The following is a 12,950-nucleotide window of genomic DNA, read 5'->3' as shown; positions in this document are numbered from 1 at the left end:
GGAGGCGCGAGTCTTAACCACGGATTTAAATAGAAATAAACTCCACTGTTAGGAAATCATTTAGCGTACAGTAGGAGGAGGCCATTGACATGTTGTGATGGAGGAAAAGACGGTGTTTGAAGCGGTGTTCATTCAAGTGAAACACATGGCTGATCATGAGCATTAATTAGGACTAATCTCCTTCTCGGCAAGTTGAAGTGCATGTGACCATGGCAACCCCCTCTCATCACTGAGTGGAGGTGAGAGTCCCCCCCCCCCCCTCTCCTCCCGGCAGTCATTGTGATTTGTGGAGCAATTACCACGCTAGGGAGCACTTCAGCGAGAAGCGTCTGTGTCCTGTCTAACGCGTGACATCCTCACGGGGTCTGCGAGCGCTCAAGGACCTGGAGTCTGGAGTGGGAATTAAAGCGCATGTTATGTGTCTGCTGGCGCTGGAGACCAAAAACTGAGACACAGAGTGAAAGAAAGGCTGAGGTTGAAGAATCCCACGGTGGTTCTGTTATCGTTTCACAGGATCGGTGCATCTGAGCTAACAGATGAGTAGCAGAGGGGGGGCGACACCGAGTCCCAGAGCTAGAACTGATATGTGATTTCAGGTGAAGCTGCCTCCTGCATGAGGAAAGTTCAAGGGTTCACCAGATAAATATTTCAAACACTTCCTGTACCCGCCCTCTGTTTATTAGAACCACCAGCGACATGTCCACTCACTCTCTGTGCATTTTCTGGACAATTTATGGCTGCACTCTCACGTGAGAGGCCTCAGACATTCGGCCCAGACAGGAAAAAGTTTTGGAAAATGTCCAGAGCTACTAACTTCTTCTCATTTAAAGCAGAACTGGATAACGTCCTACTTGCAGTGATTGAAATCTGCTCAAAGGTCAGAAGTAAAAAAAAACTACAGCAAATGGGGAAGAATCCAGCAAAAGTGAAGCACAAGGAAAAACCCGGCTGTTAACAGACAAACTGAATGAGGAGACTGAGGAGCAGCGACTTCATAAAGGTGCGGAGTAGATGAACTCAAGTGCAGAAAATCACAGGAGCGGCAAAATGAGACGAAGACAGGAAGTAAAGAAAGACACACACACACACACAAACACACACACACACACACACACACACACACACACACACACACACACACGCACACACAAGGAAAGTGAAACAGGAAATAATGATGTCAAAGTGCAAACAACTGAGATATTAATACAAAACAATTCCAAACAACCAAATATACAAAACCAAAGTCCAAACACAAGAAGATTACAATTAATTCAATACAAATCCCCAAAAAGAATCTAAGGTCTTTTAAAATGATCCATGAGAGTCTCTCCAGAAGTTCATGACAGGGGCAGAATCATGATGGAAAGGATGTGATATGAGATAAAAAAAATTATTCAGTTGAAAATGCCATTGCTGCCAGAACCCCCATATTATGGGATTCACCTCATCAAACTTAGACAGCGTAATTATCTTGTTCCTGTTGAATCCCTTCATAAAACTTTTATTTGTAGGTTTTATTTGTTACAAATTATTGTTTATCTATTACCTCCATCAACAATGTTGTGTTTTCATCTGTGAATGGATATTTGCTCGTCATTGTTTGTCTTTCTAGAAAGCAAAATCACACACAAAATTTGTTTACGATTAAGACTTGGTTGAAGGAGGTGGAATGGGCCACTTTTGGTGCAGATTCAGCATTTGGTGTAGCAGTCACTTACAATAATATCAGCAGAGCAGGCAACTCAGATGAATTAAAATTTGATTTCAATGATAAATCTTGGATGTTGATGTTGTCTTTTCATGTAAACAGATATAACTTTTTATAACAACAGCATCAAGACTCCAGTGTCAGATCCACAGTCCTCCAGAGTAGGAGTGTACCTGGATCACAGTGCAGGTGTTCTGTCCTTCAACAGCGTCTCTGACACCATGACTCTCCATCACAGGGTCCAGACCACATTCACCCAAAACCAACAACTTCTTCCTCAAAAACAACCAGCTCCTCCCAGTCAGGATATGTCTTTGTATCCTCCCTTCACAGGTGTGTGAGTATAAGGACCAGTGGAGGTGGAGATGAAACAAACTGATTGTGTGTCCATGAAATCACTGAACAAGAGTCACTGAAAAGACTTTACTGATGAAATGATCAAGGTTTTTATCACGGCTCATCTCTGTAAAGTGTGAATCCACTCGTCCTCATTGTATTTACATATTAATGAACAGGCAAGTTTTCTGTTCTTTTTTGATTTTCATGATCTGAACTAGCAGTTTCATTGGAGAGTGTCCTGATCGAGTCCCTCTGAGGGTTTGTTCTGCAGCTTTCATCACATGTGTTTCTTATACATGTCTACATTTAAATCTCTGATATATGGATAAAGCAATAGAAATGTAATGTTTGAAGAAGCTGAAAGTTGAAATAAAGAATAAATCCAGTCTGTTCTTTTGTTTTCATTCCAGGAAGGTTGTTGGCCTTAAGGTTGTTTTTGTTGTTGTTTTGCTGTTAGCCCACCCGGAAGCAAAAATAATTGAGCCATTTTGCCACTGTGGGCGCGCCCTTTTGCCACGCCCATTGGAAATTCAAAGCCCTCAAAAAGCCAACTTATTTGCCTGAATAATAATCATAATAATCCTTACAATTACAATAAGGCCTCACTGTCTGCCGGTGCTCTGGCCCTAATTAGAGAAATTAAATTTGGTTTCCTAAGGAGAAGTTGAGCCTTGGTGGTGGTATGCGCTCCCTGAACACCATTCCAGCTCAGAAATAAGAGCACATATGACTTTTTTACTGTTTTCAGTGTGGAAAACAAACTGGTGTTGATGACTTCTCAGCTTTACGACTTTGTTTTTAATGTTATTTTCCTGTTTTCTCTTCATTCCTACCAACACGATGCATACATAAACAGATTAGTCCAATGCATTGCTTTGAGCTGCAGCATTTTGCCTGTTGTGTACTTAGAGGCACTGGATTTGCTCCGTTTCCCTCCGTGTAACGTGAGTGTACAGGTCACTGGGGGATGTTGTGTTTGTATTAGTATGCATTATGATCAGCAGCTGCCCTGAGCTGACCTACAGGGGGAGTTATCTATTGTCAAAAGATGGCATCATGAGTCTTTAACGGCCTTGGGCTAAGCTGCTTTCCCGTCATGTACGAAAAGAGACATCAGGCCCCCCCCCCCCTCCAGGAGCTGAGAGTGGACTCTACAGAGCAGGCCCTGGTAATCTGGTGGATCACTAATTTAAATGTCCCAGAGTGGACTGACACTGCCATCTTGTGGTTGAAGTGTGGACCTGAACAACGATGACCACATCCACGTTTAATCCAAGCCTCAGTGAGCAAAGAAGAAGACTGGTTCTCCAGCTAAGACAAAGGGATATGGAGAGAACGACTGTTAAGAGACAGACACGGGGACGAAAAGGCCATAAAGAGACAGATATAGAGACAAACAGCCAAAGAGACACAGAGACAGCGATATGGAGACAAAGAGACACAGAGAGTAAATGGACTGTAGGTTTTTATAGCGAACTTTTCTGGTCTACAGTACAAGTCACATTCACACACACAGTCAAACTGATGCAAAAGCAGGAGGCATGATTTACCAGATCACATTTTCATCAGGTTTCATGCAGCACCTGCGAGCTTGACACACGCATAGGTGCATGATGGGTAATATATTTTAAATAGTCTATGGTGAGGTAAGAAGACAAAATACCTTCTGAAGACAGATATTCATCTGGTTGTATACATTGAAACCAAACTGTATTTTCACTTATTTTATTTCATTTATTCATCATTTCATATCCTAACAGGCTCAAAGAACCTCTATCCGTTCTAATGTAGTCTATGTGTCGATATGGTGGATGTTTTAGATTCTGTCTCTGATAAAATAAAAAATAATTGAAAAAAAGGTTTACACTTTATACACAACAGTTTAAAAGGTACTGCCGCAGAGCATTGTGGGGCGGTATTGTCCAGTGTCCAGCGTATGGGGTTTCTGGGTCTAAATGTGGATGAACGCGGATTTCTCTCTTGACCTGCATTTCATCTTTGACTCACACATTTTTCCAAAACCGTCTCACACACAACGAGTTTCTCAGAGAGTGAAGTCTGACCAGTGACCAAGAGCGTCCGAAAAAAACATTAAATATGTAATGTTCGCCTTTAATCCATCCCGGGTTCTCTACCAACGTACTTCCTGTTTCGTCTAAACATCCCAGAATCCTTTGCTGCTGCACTCGAATCATAATCAGTGGTGAATAACAGTTTTAAAAACCGATACAGACAGAAGTGGATGCTTCAAATAGTACTAGATGTTATCAAGTACAAGTATATTTGCTTTGCGATCTCCCCCCTTGACCCAACACCCTGACCTATACACTTTTATCTGAGCTGCTCGATAAATACCAGAACCCGGCGTCCATCGGTTGGTCCGAAGGTGGTGAGATTTCAATTGATTGCTACAGTGAGTTACAGAACCTCTACGTTTCTTCTCTCCCCTCCCTCACTGCCGGCCTTGACTAGCCTTTTACTACCTGACACAAGTTTCATGTTTTTTTACCAGGAGCAGAGGAGCAGCAACAATTCAGATATAAAGCTCTGCTCCTCCAAACATTATACAGTCACAACCAGGAGCAGAGGAGCAACTATTCATATATAAAACTCTGCTCCTCCAAACATTATACAGTCACAACCAGGAGCAAAGGAGCAAATATTTAGATATAAAGCTCTGCTCCTCCAAAAATTATACAGTCACAACCAGGAGCAGCATCTATACAGATATGAACTTAACTAAAAAACTAAACTTGATAGACAGTAACTCAGCCAGTTAAGTTAGAAGTCTCCTCTTGATTAAGTTTGTTTGTGTTAAACATGCACACTAGAGTTGCTAGACAATTTGGATTTATGTAGCTATGAGCTAATGAAGTCTATTTGGGACATGGATTAGTTATTAATAGGGCATCTTATGCGGAAAATATATATTGAAACGAGGAGGTGGACACCATCATCGGCGTAAATTTCCAGATAAGAAAGGGAAAAACCTGTAACATGTCTTTCTCTTTAGTTCAAATTAAGGAATAAGTGATAATCTTCCTTTATTTAAATACTTCAAACAAAATGTGGCCATGGATCGCCACATGGGATTTCATTTTATAGCTATAAATGTGTGTATAATTTTTTGTTATAACACATAAACATACCTGACATGTACATTTCTAAAAGAGCTTGTCATTGCTGTAATGTACTGGTATGTAAAAATATATTTTTGTTCCGTTTATCAAAGAATAAAATAAAACTGTTCTTTTACATGTTGGCTTTGCACATTTATATATTGAGGTGTATTTTATTCTGGATACCCGAACCTACAAAACACAAGTTTATTTGAATTTTTCTATTACCTCCGTGAAGGATGTTATTTTTTTCATCTGGGTCTGTTTCGTTGTTTTTTTTGTTTGTTAGTGGGATGATGCAAAAGAAGGTTGAGGTTGACTGGAGTGAGAAAGGGCCGCACGTCCTGAAGAGCCTCCAGCTCAGCCAGCAGAACTCTGGAGGAAAATGAGCAGTCGCCAAAGCTGAGCTTTTAATATAGATTCAGATATTTGTGAAAAAGTTTGAAAGAGATTTTTACAGTGAACAAGGATGATTGGACATGTCATCAAAGCTCATCTAACTAGATGACCAACAACACTCCCCTGACAAAACCACAGTTAGATTCTTTACATCTGGATTTTTATTTGGATCTGCACACGCACATAAATACCAGTCCCGTTTTTTTCACGAAGATCCATAAATCATTCTCTGAGAAATTAGCAAAAATGTTGCGAAACATCCTCTCTTGCAATGTTAAAGTAAAAAATCCACAACTAAATCTAATGGGTTCCTCCTTTGGTCTCGTCACACTCCCCCAATGTTTGCGCTTATAACAGTGAGAGGAAATAAATGCGGTTTTCTATCCACGCAGTGAGAATGCGTTCATACCTACAGGCACATTTCCAGCCAATCTCTTTCGTCTTTGGCCAGTTTGGCTTTTTTGGCACAGAACCCACGGCTGTCAAGCTTGTCCCTGCCTCGCTTCCCTCCCCCCAATGTTCGGTTCTGTTGCTTCCTGCTCCGGAGGAACTGAGCGCTCTGCTGAAAGACGGGACATAAAAACAACTGGTGAGGAGCCACGCGCAACATATACCGTGCAGATTTATTAAATGGATGTGGACATGTGAAACAATGAAGATATCATTGGACAGTTGAACAGATTGCGGCTCGTTGATCTGCACTGCTTGTGGACTAGGAGATTGTATTAAGTGAAAGAGAAAAGAGTCTCAGGTTTACCTTGGCTAGACAAATGTGACAGAACCATTTGCCGTCAGGAACTGTGGGGATCTTAGGCCTGTGGCAGTAGGTGTGGCAGCCTTCATCACAGCCGTGACAAAGTATGAGCAGTTCTTCATTATCCCCCTTTCGACAACGCAGGCAGTGCTGGAAACAAAAAGAAAACATCAGCAGTTACAAATTCAATCAGAGACAACGTGCATCGATAAAGGAAGATGCAGACCGTGTAATAAAAACAAATATTTCATAGCGAGAGAAAAGAGGAATCACTAACCACCTTCTTGACGGGGCGGTCCCAGTCGATGGATTTCTTCAGCTGCTGAATACAGAGCAACAGCCACATGTCTATGGCCTCTGTGAATGGATACCCCAAAATGATCTCTGGAGATCTGATGGAGGACAAACATCATTAACCATTAAAGTGATTTCAACCGTTTGGACAGACATTCTTATTCCTCAGTTAAAACTCCTTTAAAAGAGATTGGTGATTTGCGTGAACACTTGAGGAGGAGCTGTCTATATACCAGGAGAACAAATATGGTTCCAGTTACTCACCAGAAAAAAAGGCTCTGAATACATGAGCCCGTCCTAGCAGCTGAGATGTTACAGGCCAGGCCAAAGTCTATAATTTGGACTCTAAAGGGCTCCCGTAGATGGTTGACCAGCATCACATTTTCCGGCTTGAGGTCTGCATGTATCATCCCAGCAGCCTTCAAGTGATAGAGAGCGGTGGCTAGCTGAAAATATTTTTTAAAGCCGTTAATTTAGATGGTTGTTTCTTTCAGTCGTGCTGTAAGAAGAGCAGTGTGAGATGCTTTACCTGCTGGACAATCGGTCTGATCTCCATCAATAGGATAGGTTGGAGACTTCTTTCCTTTATGAAATCATTCAGGCTTTTGTCCAGGTACTCAAACACCAGGCAGACATGGTCTTTGTCCGTGAAATCCTCGTACCATCGGACAAAGCTGCACTTGTCTGGGTCCAGAGATTTCAGGCTTTTCAGAGCATCCACCTGAATATAGATGAGACAGCCAATATCTTCATGTACTTTTCCAAATACTGATTGTTTCTCAAAAAATATATTGGTGGAAGCTACAAAGATTAAATCACATAAAATGGTACCACTTTAGCATTTTTAAAACAGTATCAGCATAACCATACCTCTCTGTTTGTCTGTCTCTCATAAAAGTCTTGCTTCATTATCATCTTTATGGCGACTATCTTCATGTCCTACATTCTCAAGCATTTGGCAACTTGGCTAAAGGCCCCCTTCCAGGGTTCGAATTATCTTTTTGTCTCTAAGGGGGTCTCTATCTCATAAAAAAGTTGGCGCACCACGCACATAGCCTACCAAGGCTAAACAATGAAATAGCCTAGGCACGAGCAGCGCTTTGGCGCACGGTAGGCATAGGCTGTATAGAACTTGACACACGCACACAACAGACAGACACATTTTTGTACAGAAATTGATTTATTTAAATCAATTTCAATATATTATTGATTGTAATAGTCCATATATATGTAGCCCTGTAGTCAATTCCCTGTTAAGACTCGGCTTTTACCCGAGTTCACTTTAAACCACCTGAATAATGTCTACTCATGGAAATGAGGAGTCCATAACACATTGTCAACTATTTACAAATAATTTATTTAACCAAAGCAGTCATGTAGTTGAAATAATAATGATTCGCTACCGGAAATAAGATGTAGTTATGTTTAGGCTATTTAAACTATATTTAGTCCCTGTATAACAAACTCAATGGATATGGGCACTAGGCCAATAATGACAATAGCAATCTCCCTTATCAATTAACTGCATAAAACAGCACTTCACATTTAAAACTGAATCATCAATATGGGAGCTAATAATAGGCCACACAGAATAGTAACTGTCACAAAACTCTCCCTGGTATAACATAAACTTTGTGTTCACATGAAATGACAGTCACCTGTTACTGGAAAGGCACAAATAAAACGATCAGTTCAACCCCCCGTTGCAGGCCTGTTAACTGGGTTCTTTGGCGCCGTATAAGGGCTACTCACGACCACCACGTTTGTGGCGCGTGCACCGATAATATTGCCTTCAGTAGGTCCGCTAGCATCCACACGTAGCTAACCGGCAATCGTTCCTGGCCAACTGGTCGTCCCACGTGGCTGAATGGAACCGCTAGCGTTCCCGGTAGCTAGCGGCACTATTCAAGGGCGTAGCTCCAACTGTGCCCTTTCGCGAGCTGAATGAAAACAAAAAACTCTTAGGTACAAAACTTAAAGTGGCGTCACCTTCTTAATACTGCTGTAGTATCCTTATTAATTTCCCTCTTTTACTTCACTGTTAGTTCAACTCAGTCGGTCTCCTTTCTCATCTCTTTTTCTCTCTGTGCTCTACCGTGTGTTTGTTTAGATCCCGCCTCTCAACCAATAGGGAGTCACTATTCTTGTGTGAAGGTCATTACCACCAACTCTACCTATTTTACCTTTTTAACTTATTACTGAAACTTTGTACACATATGATGCCCAACCATATCCCCTTGCTTTATCAACAGTTATTTAATTAGCATCTATACACTTTAGATATGGCAGACACCTTCAGATATGAGAGACCCCCTCAGATTTTTGACTTTGTTGCTTTCATGGGAGCTAGTCCTCACTCTCTGGGAGCTCGGCTCCCTCTGGCTCCCACGTAATTCGAACACTGCCCCCTTCCCAATGAGGGACTGCACTTGGTAAGTGGAGGATCGAGAAGTGAGGCCGCCCAGGACCAGCCGCTCCTTCTTGTCAGGTTGTGTGGACAACCTCTGTGTAGCCAACGTAAGCTGGGAAATCTCCTCCTCCATGGAAGCTCAAAGCTGAGAGAAATTTGCTTGGAATTCACTGAGGTTTCACCTCAAAAAAAAGTTTCCAGCGGATGAAAAAGAAAAGTTTGAGACGAATACAATCCTGGTGCACTTGTGAAATTCAAAGATAGTCACTCCGTTATGTTAAAAAACACTGGTCATCTGCTAAATAAGGAAATTAAACAATAGAAAGAATTCCACAAATAATAGGATTTGTATTTAGGATTTCATAATTATAGGATTGGCATTAAGATTTTACATTTCTAGGGTTCTAGGAGTGGCTATGAAGATTTGAGAAGTGAAGGTTCAGAATAGGCCTTTAACCTTCGTTGTTCAGTTTCTTGTCCGCCAGTTTGGCCACTTTTTACACTTAATACACAAGTGAATGACCTCGTTTTGAGTCGAAAAGCAGGTGATGTTTTTTCAGTTTTTTTTATTACATCTGAAGATAAGTCTCTAATGCCTTCAATTGTGTTGGATTCGACGGCTACTGTTTCCCCCTGAGACTCCAACTAAAGTTGTTTGTGGACACAAACTCTTCACCCACCCCTCCATCTGCATAGGGGTGTGTAAATAATGTGCATTTTCATTTCTGGGTGAGCTACCCCTTTAAAAGACAAAGAATATGGTCTGAGCCCCAACGAGTTCCACCACAACACTTAAATCATTTGCCAAAAGAGACCAAAGCGAGAGGAAGAGTTATGAAGTTTATTAGAAATAACTGTCAGGTTGGAATCATACAAAAGCAGCACTGAATGTGTCTGATCAGGAAAATCTTCAGATATATGCCCCCACCCCGCCCCCACCCTCATTTATCCCGTCCTTCCCAGATGCCGACAGTTCCACAGAGCCTGAGTTGATGACTTGTTGTTTATGAACCAATAAAACAAATAATGAACTACATGTATGGATATGTGTGTCTTTTCTTTTTCACAACATTCCCAGTTTGTATTCCACCATCATGTGAGGTTCTCCCATCATTTCACTCTGGGCTGGATCTGAAAGGTGACAGACAAACAAAAACAGGGTAAAGGTTAGAATACACCCTCACAGACATCACTGTGGTCAGGGACAGTGCAGACATGATGAGGTTCTGACCGTTGAGGATGTCCTCGAAGCCGATGGACTCGTCGCTGCCTCGCAGCGTATCTAGAGCCAGGTTTGAGCTCTGTAAGAACGGCAGGCGCTGGATCTGGAATTAGGAAAGAAGGGGACACATGAGGACATAGGGCCAGGCTTGATGAATAAACACAAGAGCAGGAAGAGGAGTAAAAAGCAGTACCTGTCTGGCTGCCCTGTACTCCATCTGCAGTTTGAGTGGAGCATGAAGACCCTGGATGTTTCTCAGAGTCGAGAAATTCATCTTGTCCTGGTTCAGCTGAAACTGCACACAACAGAAACACAGCTTTCAGCAACCATCCACCCCATTAATATCCTTACATTAGGTTCACTGAGGGCTGGGGTACTGATTGGCAATTTCAGGAACCTGTGTTGTATCTGTGAAAAGACACGTAAATTAATACACATGTTTTCTTGATATAGATGGCTTTTGCTTGAGTTTAGAAACAACTGAGCAGCTTACATATATTGCAGCAGCATGTGCTCGTCAGGTAAAGCGTCCACGCCGCTACTCGGCCATGGAAACCATGAAGCTCATCAAGCTCCGGGCCCACAGTTTGTGTGCAGATGTTAGCAGTTATTGAGTCAGCAGAGCGTCGAATTCACTGAGCTCTTTAAAACGAGCCATTCTTTCGGAAATGTTTGTAAAGGCACACTGCATGGCTAGGTGCTTGATTCTATACACTTGGGGCAATGGGACTGAATGAAACACCTGAATTCAATGATTAAGAGGTATGTCCCAATATTTGTCCATATAGTGTACTTCCACTCTGGCTAACATTACAGCCCAGAAACTCACGTATTCTTTATCTCTCAAAAAAAGCAGTACTTGTGAGTGGCAGTACAGCACTTTATAGTTTAAGGACTGCTGAATCAGAGGCCTGCATGTTGCTGGTATGGAAAAAATCCCTGATTACAGTACTATGAAGACATATTTCATAGTGTTTAATGGACTCTTGAACTAAATGGATGCTACTCTTACCATTGTCATTACTATTAAAAGCCCAGAATCTCCAGGGGTGGTAGAAGTTCAGAGCAGCTTGGGCAGGTAGAAGGTGAGCATGTCACTGACCTCACTGCACTTACAGACATTAACATTTTGGTCCCAGTTTGTGCATCAAAGTCACCATCAGAGTTCTGATCAGGCAGAATGAGTGAAAACATTTGGCTCATTGATTCATTCATTCATTTCTCACGGCTCAGAATGACTCACATTCTTTTCGGACAGCTCCAGTGGGTGGCTGGGCAGGAGCTCATTCTTTACGCTGGTAAATCTGCTCAGACACAGGAGAACAAACATCAGGTACCATGTAGGTTTGATGTGCTTCAGAAATATTATGGGATGATAAACTTAACATTAGTGATAGTACTCTACAATGATACAAAAACATTTGTATTCCTTTAACATAGGAGGTCTGTTCCATTGACTTTCAACTGATCCATTTAGTCATTGTGTGCACAGGTCTTCTATAGAGAGGTTATTATCAAATCAAACATCTAGTACATAACCTATTTCAAAACATCACATTTTTTGTACTTTCCCGAAATAATCGTGTCTTGCATTACTGTTATAAGATAATGTACATGACAGAATAAAATAAAAATCAAACGCATCACAAATACGCTGTTACTGATTAAAAAAATGTAAATGTGGTTATTGGGGAATTTGACAGAAAATGTGCATATGCAATTTATAAGGGACACACACATATATATCAATTGAACCTGTTATATTTCCATTGAGGCAAATTATTATGGAATCATAGTTATGTTGTACTTTATATTGCTCAGACCTATTCTACATGAACTCAAACATACAGATCTGTGTGTTTGCTACAGATTACCTTTATAAATCAAAAGCAGATTAAAAGTTAGTGCACACTGAAAGTCAAAGAGACATGTAATTGACAAGTATCTGTGTCGGTTTAACCAGCAGTACAATCAGACACGTGACTGTGCAGCCCACGATGGAACTTGCGATGAATTACACATTATTCGATGTATACATTTTAACTTATTCATGTCCAGATGAATTCATTAATGTTTAAGACTCACCCGCTCCGAAGAGAGTCCTGGATTCCATACTGTCCCTGTGGATGGAGGCCTGCCACTGGGACACTGTCCTTCAGCTGAGATCGGAGTCCTCGGGAGTTCTGTCAGATAAAAACACAGACAGACATGATTGACAGAAACAAACACACACTAACACAACACCTCACACACACAAGCCATGAGTCTGACCGACTCCCAGCGGAGCTAGCTAACTAGCATTAGCTGCAGTGACTAATCAAATCCAGCGCTAACATCCTCCGCTGACGCAGACAAAGAGCCGGAGGACTGAGATAGAAAACAACATCAACAGAAAACAGCAGCAGTGTGAGCTACACGCACAGGTTGGGCAGAAAATAGGAAAAGTACAATATGTGTAGCATCATTACCATTGTGATTCAGTCTGTTCCACTTTCTGTTCAATCCGCTGCGGTTTCCGGTTGAGTCGCGTTTAAAGTGCGACACTTCCGCTCTCGGCCGATGGCGCTTTAATGTTTGTGTGGGTGTGTGTGTGTGTAGTACCGTGTTCCTGGGACCTAACTGGGATCACGGTTCACTAACAAGGCGCATGTGTGTGTAGTTTCCCAAACACAAATTATAATACATCACATTCATACATATAATAA

At 41.7% G+C, this 12,950-nt stretch overlaps 2 protein-coding genes across 5 annotated transcripts; both read right to left on the bottom strand.

Moving 5' to 3' along the window:
* Positions 1-5,475: 5,475 nt before the first annotated feature.
* LOC128425819 (bromodomain adjacent to zinc finger domain protein 2B) lies at positions 5,476-8,740 on the bottom strand. 4 transcript variants are annotated; one of them, XR_008333184.1, is made up of 6 exons: positions 8,603-8,740; positions 7,143-7,334; positions 6,878-7,059; positions 6,597-6,711; positions 6,323-6,469; positions 5,476-5,541 (listed from the first exon to the last, which is right to left on the bottom strand). XR_008333184.1 is itself a non-coding variant. In XM_053412645.1 (6 exons), the coding sequence occupies exons 4-6, from the start codon at positions 6,663-6,665 to the stop codon at positions 5,975-5,977; spliced, it is 369 nt and encodes a 122-aa protein (XP_053268620.1). In that variant the 5' UTR covers positions 6,666-6,711; positions 6,878-7,059; positions 7,143-7,334; positions 8,603-8,740; the 3' UTR covers positions 5,560-5,974. The 4 variants fall into 4 exon arrangements, 3 of the variants coding, with proteins under 3 accessions (XP_053268620.1, XP_053268622.1, XP_053268621.1); XM_053412645.1 differs by lacking the exon at positions 5,476-5,541 and adding an exon at positions 5,560-6,127; XM_053412647.1 differs by lacking the exon at positions 5,476-5,541 and adding an exon at positions 5,560-6,124.
* Positions 8,741-9,850: 1,110 nt separating this feature from the next.
* On the bottom strand, positions 9,851-12,872 carry pomp (proteasome maturation protein). Its single transcript, XM_053412365.1, has 6 exons — positions 12,714-12,872; positions 12,331-12,428; positions 11,489-11,549; positions 10,439-10,540; positions 10,255-10,348; positions 9,851-10,154 (listed from the first exon to the last, which is right to left on the bottom strand). The coding sequence occupies exons 1-6, from the start codon at positions 12,714-12,716 to the stop codon at positions 10,087-10,089; spliced, it is 426 nt and encodes a 141-aa protein (XP_053268340.1). The 5' UTR covers positions 12,717-12,872; the 3' UTR covers positions 9,851-10,086.
* Between the last annotated feature and the right edge of the window lie 78 nt (positions 12,873-12,950).

The sequence above is a fragment of the Pleuronectes platessa genome, chromosome 20, assembly GCF_947347685.1.
Source record: "Pleuronectes platessa chromosome 20, fPlePla1.1, whole genome shotgun sequence".
Classification (NCBI taxonomy): Eukaryota; Metazoa; Chordata; class Actinopteri; order Pleuronectiformes; family Pleuronectidae; genus Pleuronectes; species Pleuronectes platessa.
This window is presented reverse-complemented; position numbering and strand designations above follow the sequence as displayed.

Bases quoted from the DNA above. Each gene is read 5' to 3' on its own strand.
- LOC128425819 (XM_053412645.1), bottom strand. From the start codon at position 6,665: ATGTGGCTGTTGCTCTGTATTCAGCAGCTGAAGAAATCCATCGACTGG. The intron at 6,470-6,596 runs GTTAGTGATTCC...TTTTGTTTCCAG, and splicing joins ACCGCCCCGTCAAGAAGGTG to CACTGCCTGCGTTGTCGAAA. The intron at 6,128-6,322 runs GTAAACCTGAGA...CCCGTCTTTCAG, and splicing joins GTCACATTTGTCTAGCCAAG to CAGAGCGCTCAGTTCCTCCG.
- pomp (XM_053412365.1), bottom strand. The intron at 11,550-12,330 runs GTGAGTCTTAAA...GTGTCTGAGCAG, and splicing joins CAGGACTCTCTTCGGAGCGG to ATTTACCAGCGTAAAGAATG. The intron at 10,541-11,488 runs GTGAGTCATTCT...TGTTGTGTGCAG, and splicing joins TGGAGCTGTCCGAAAAGAAT to TTTCAGCTGAACCAGGACAA.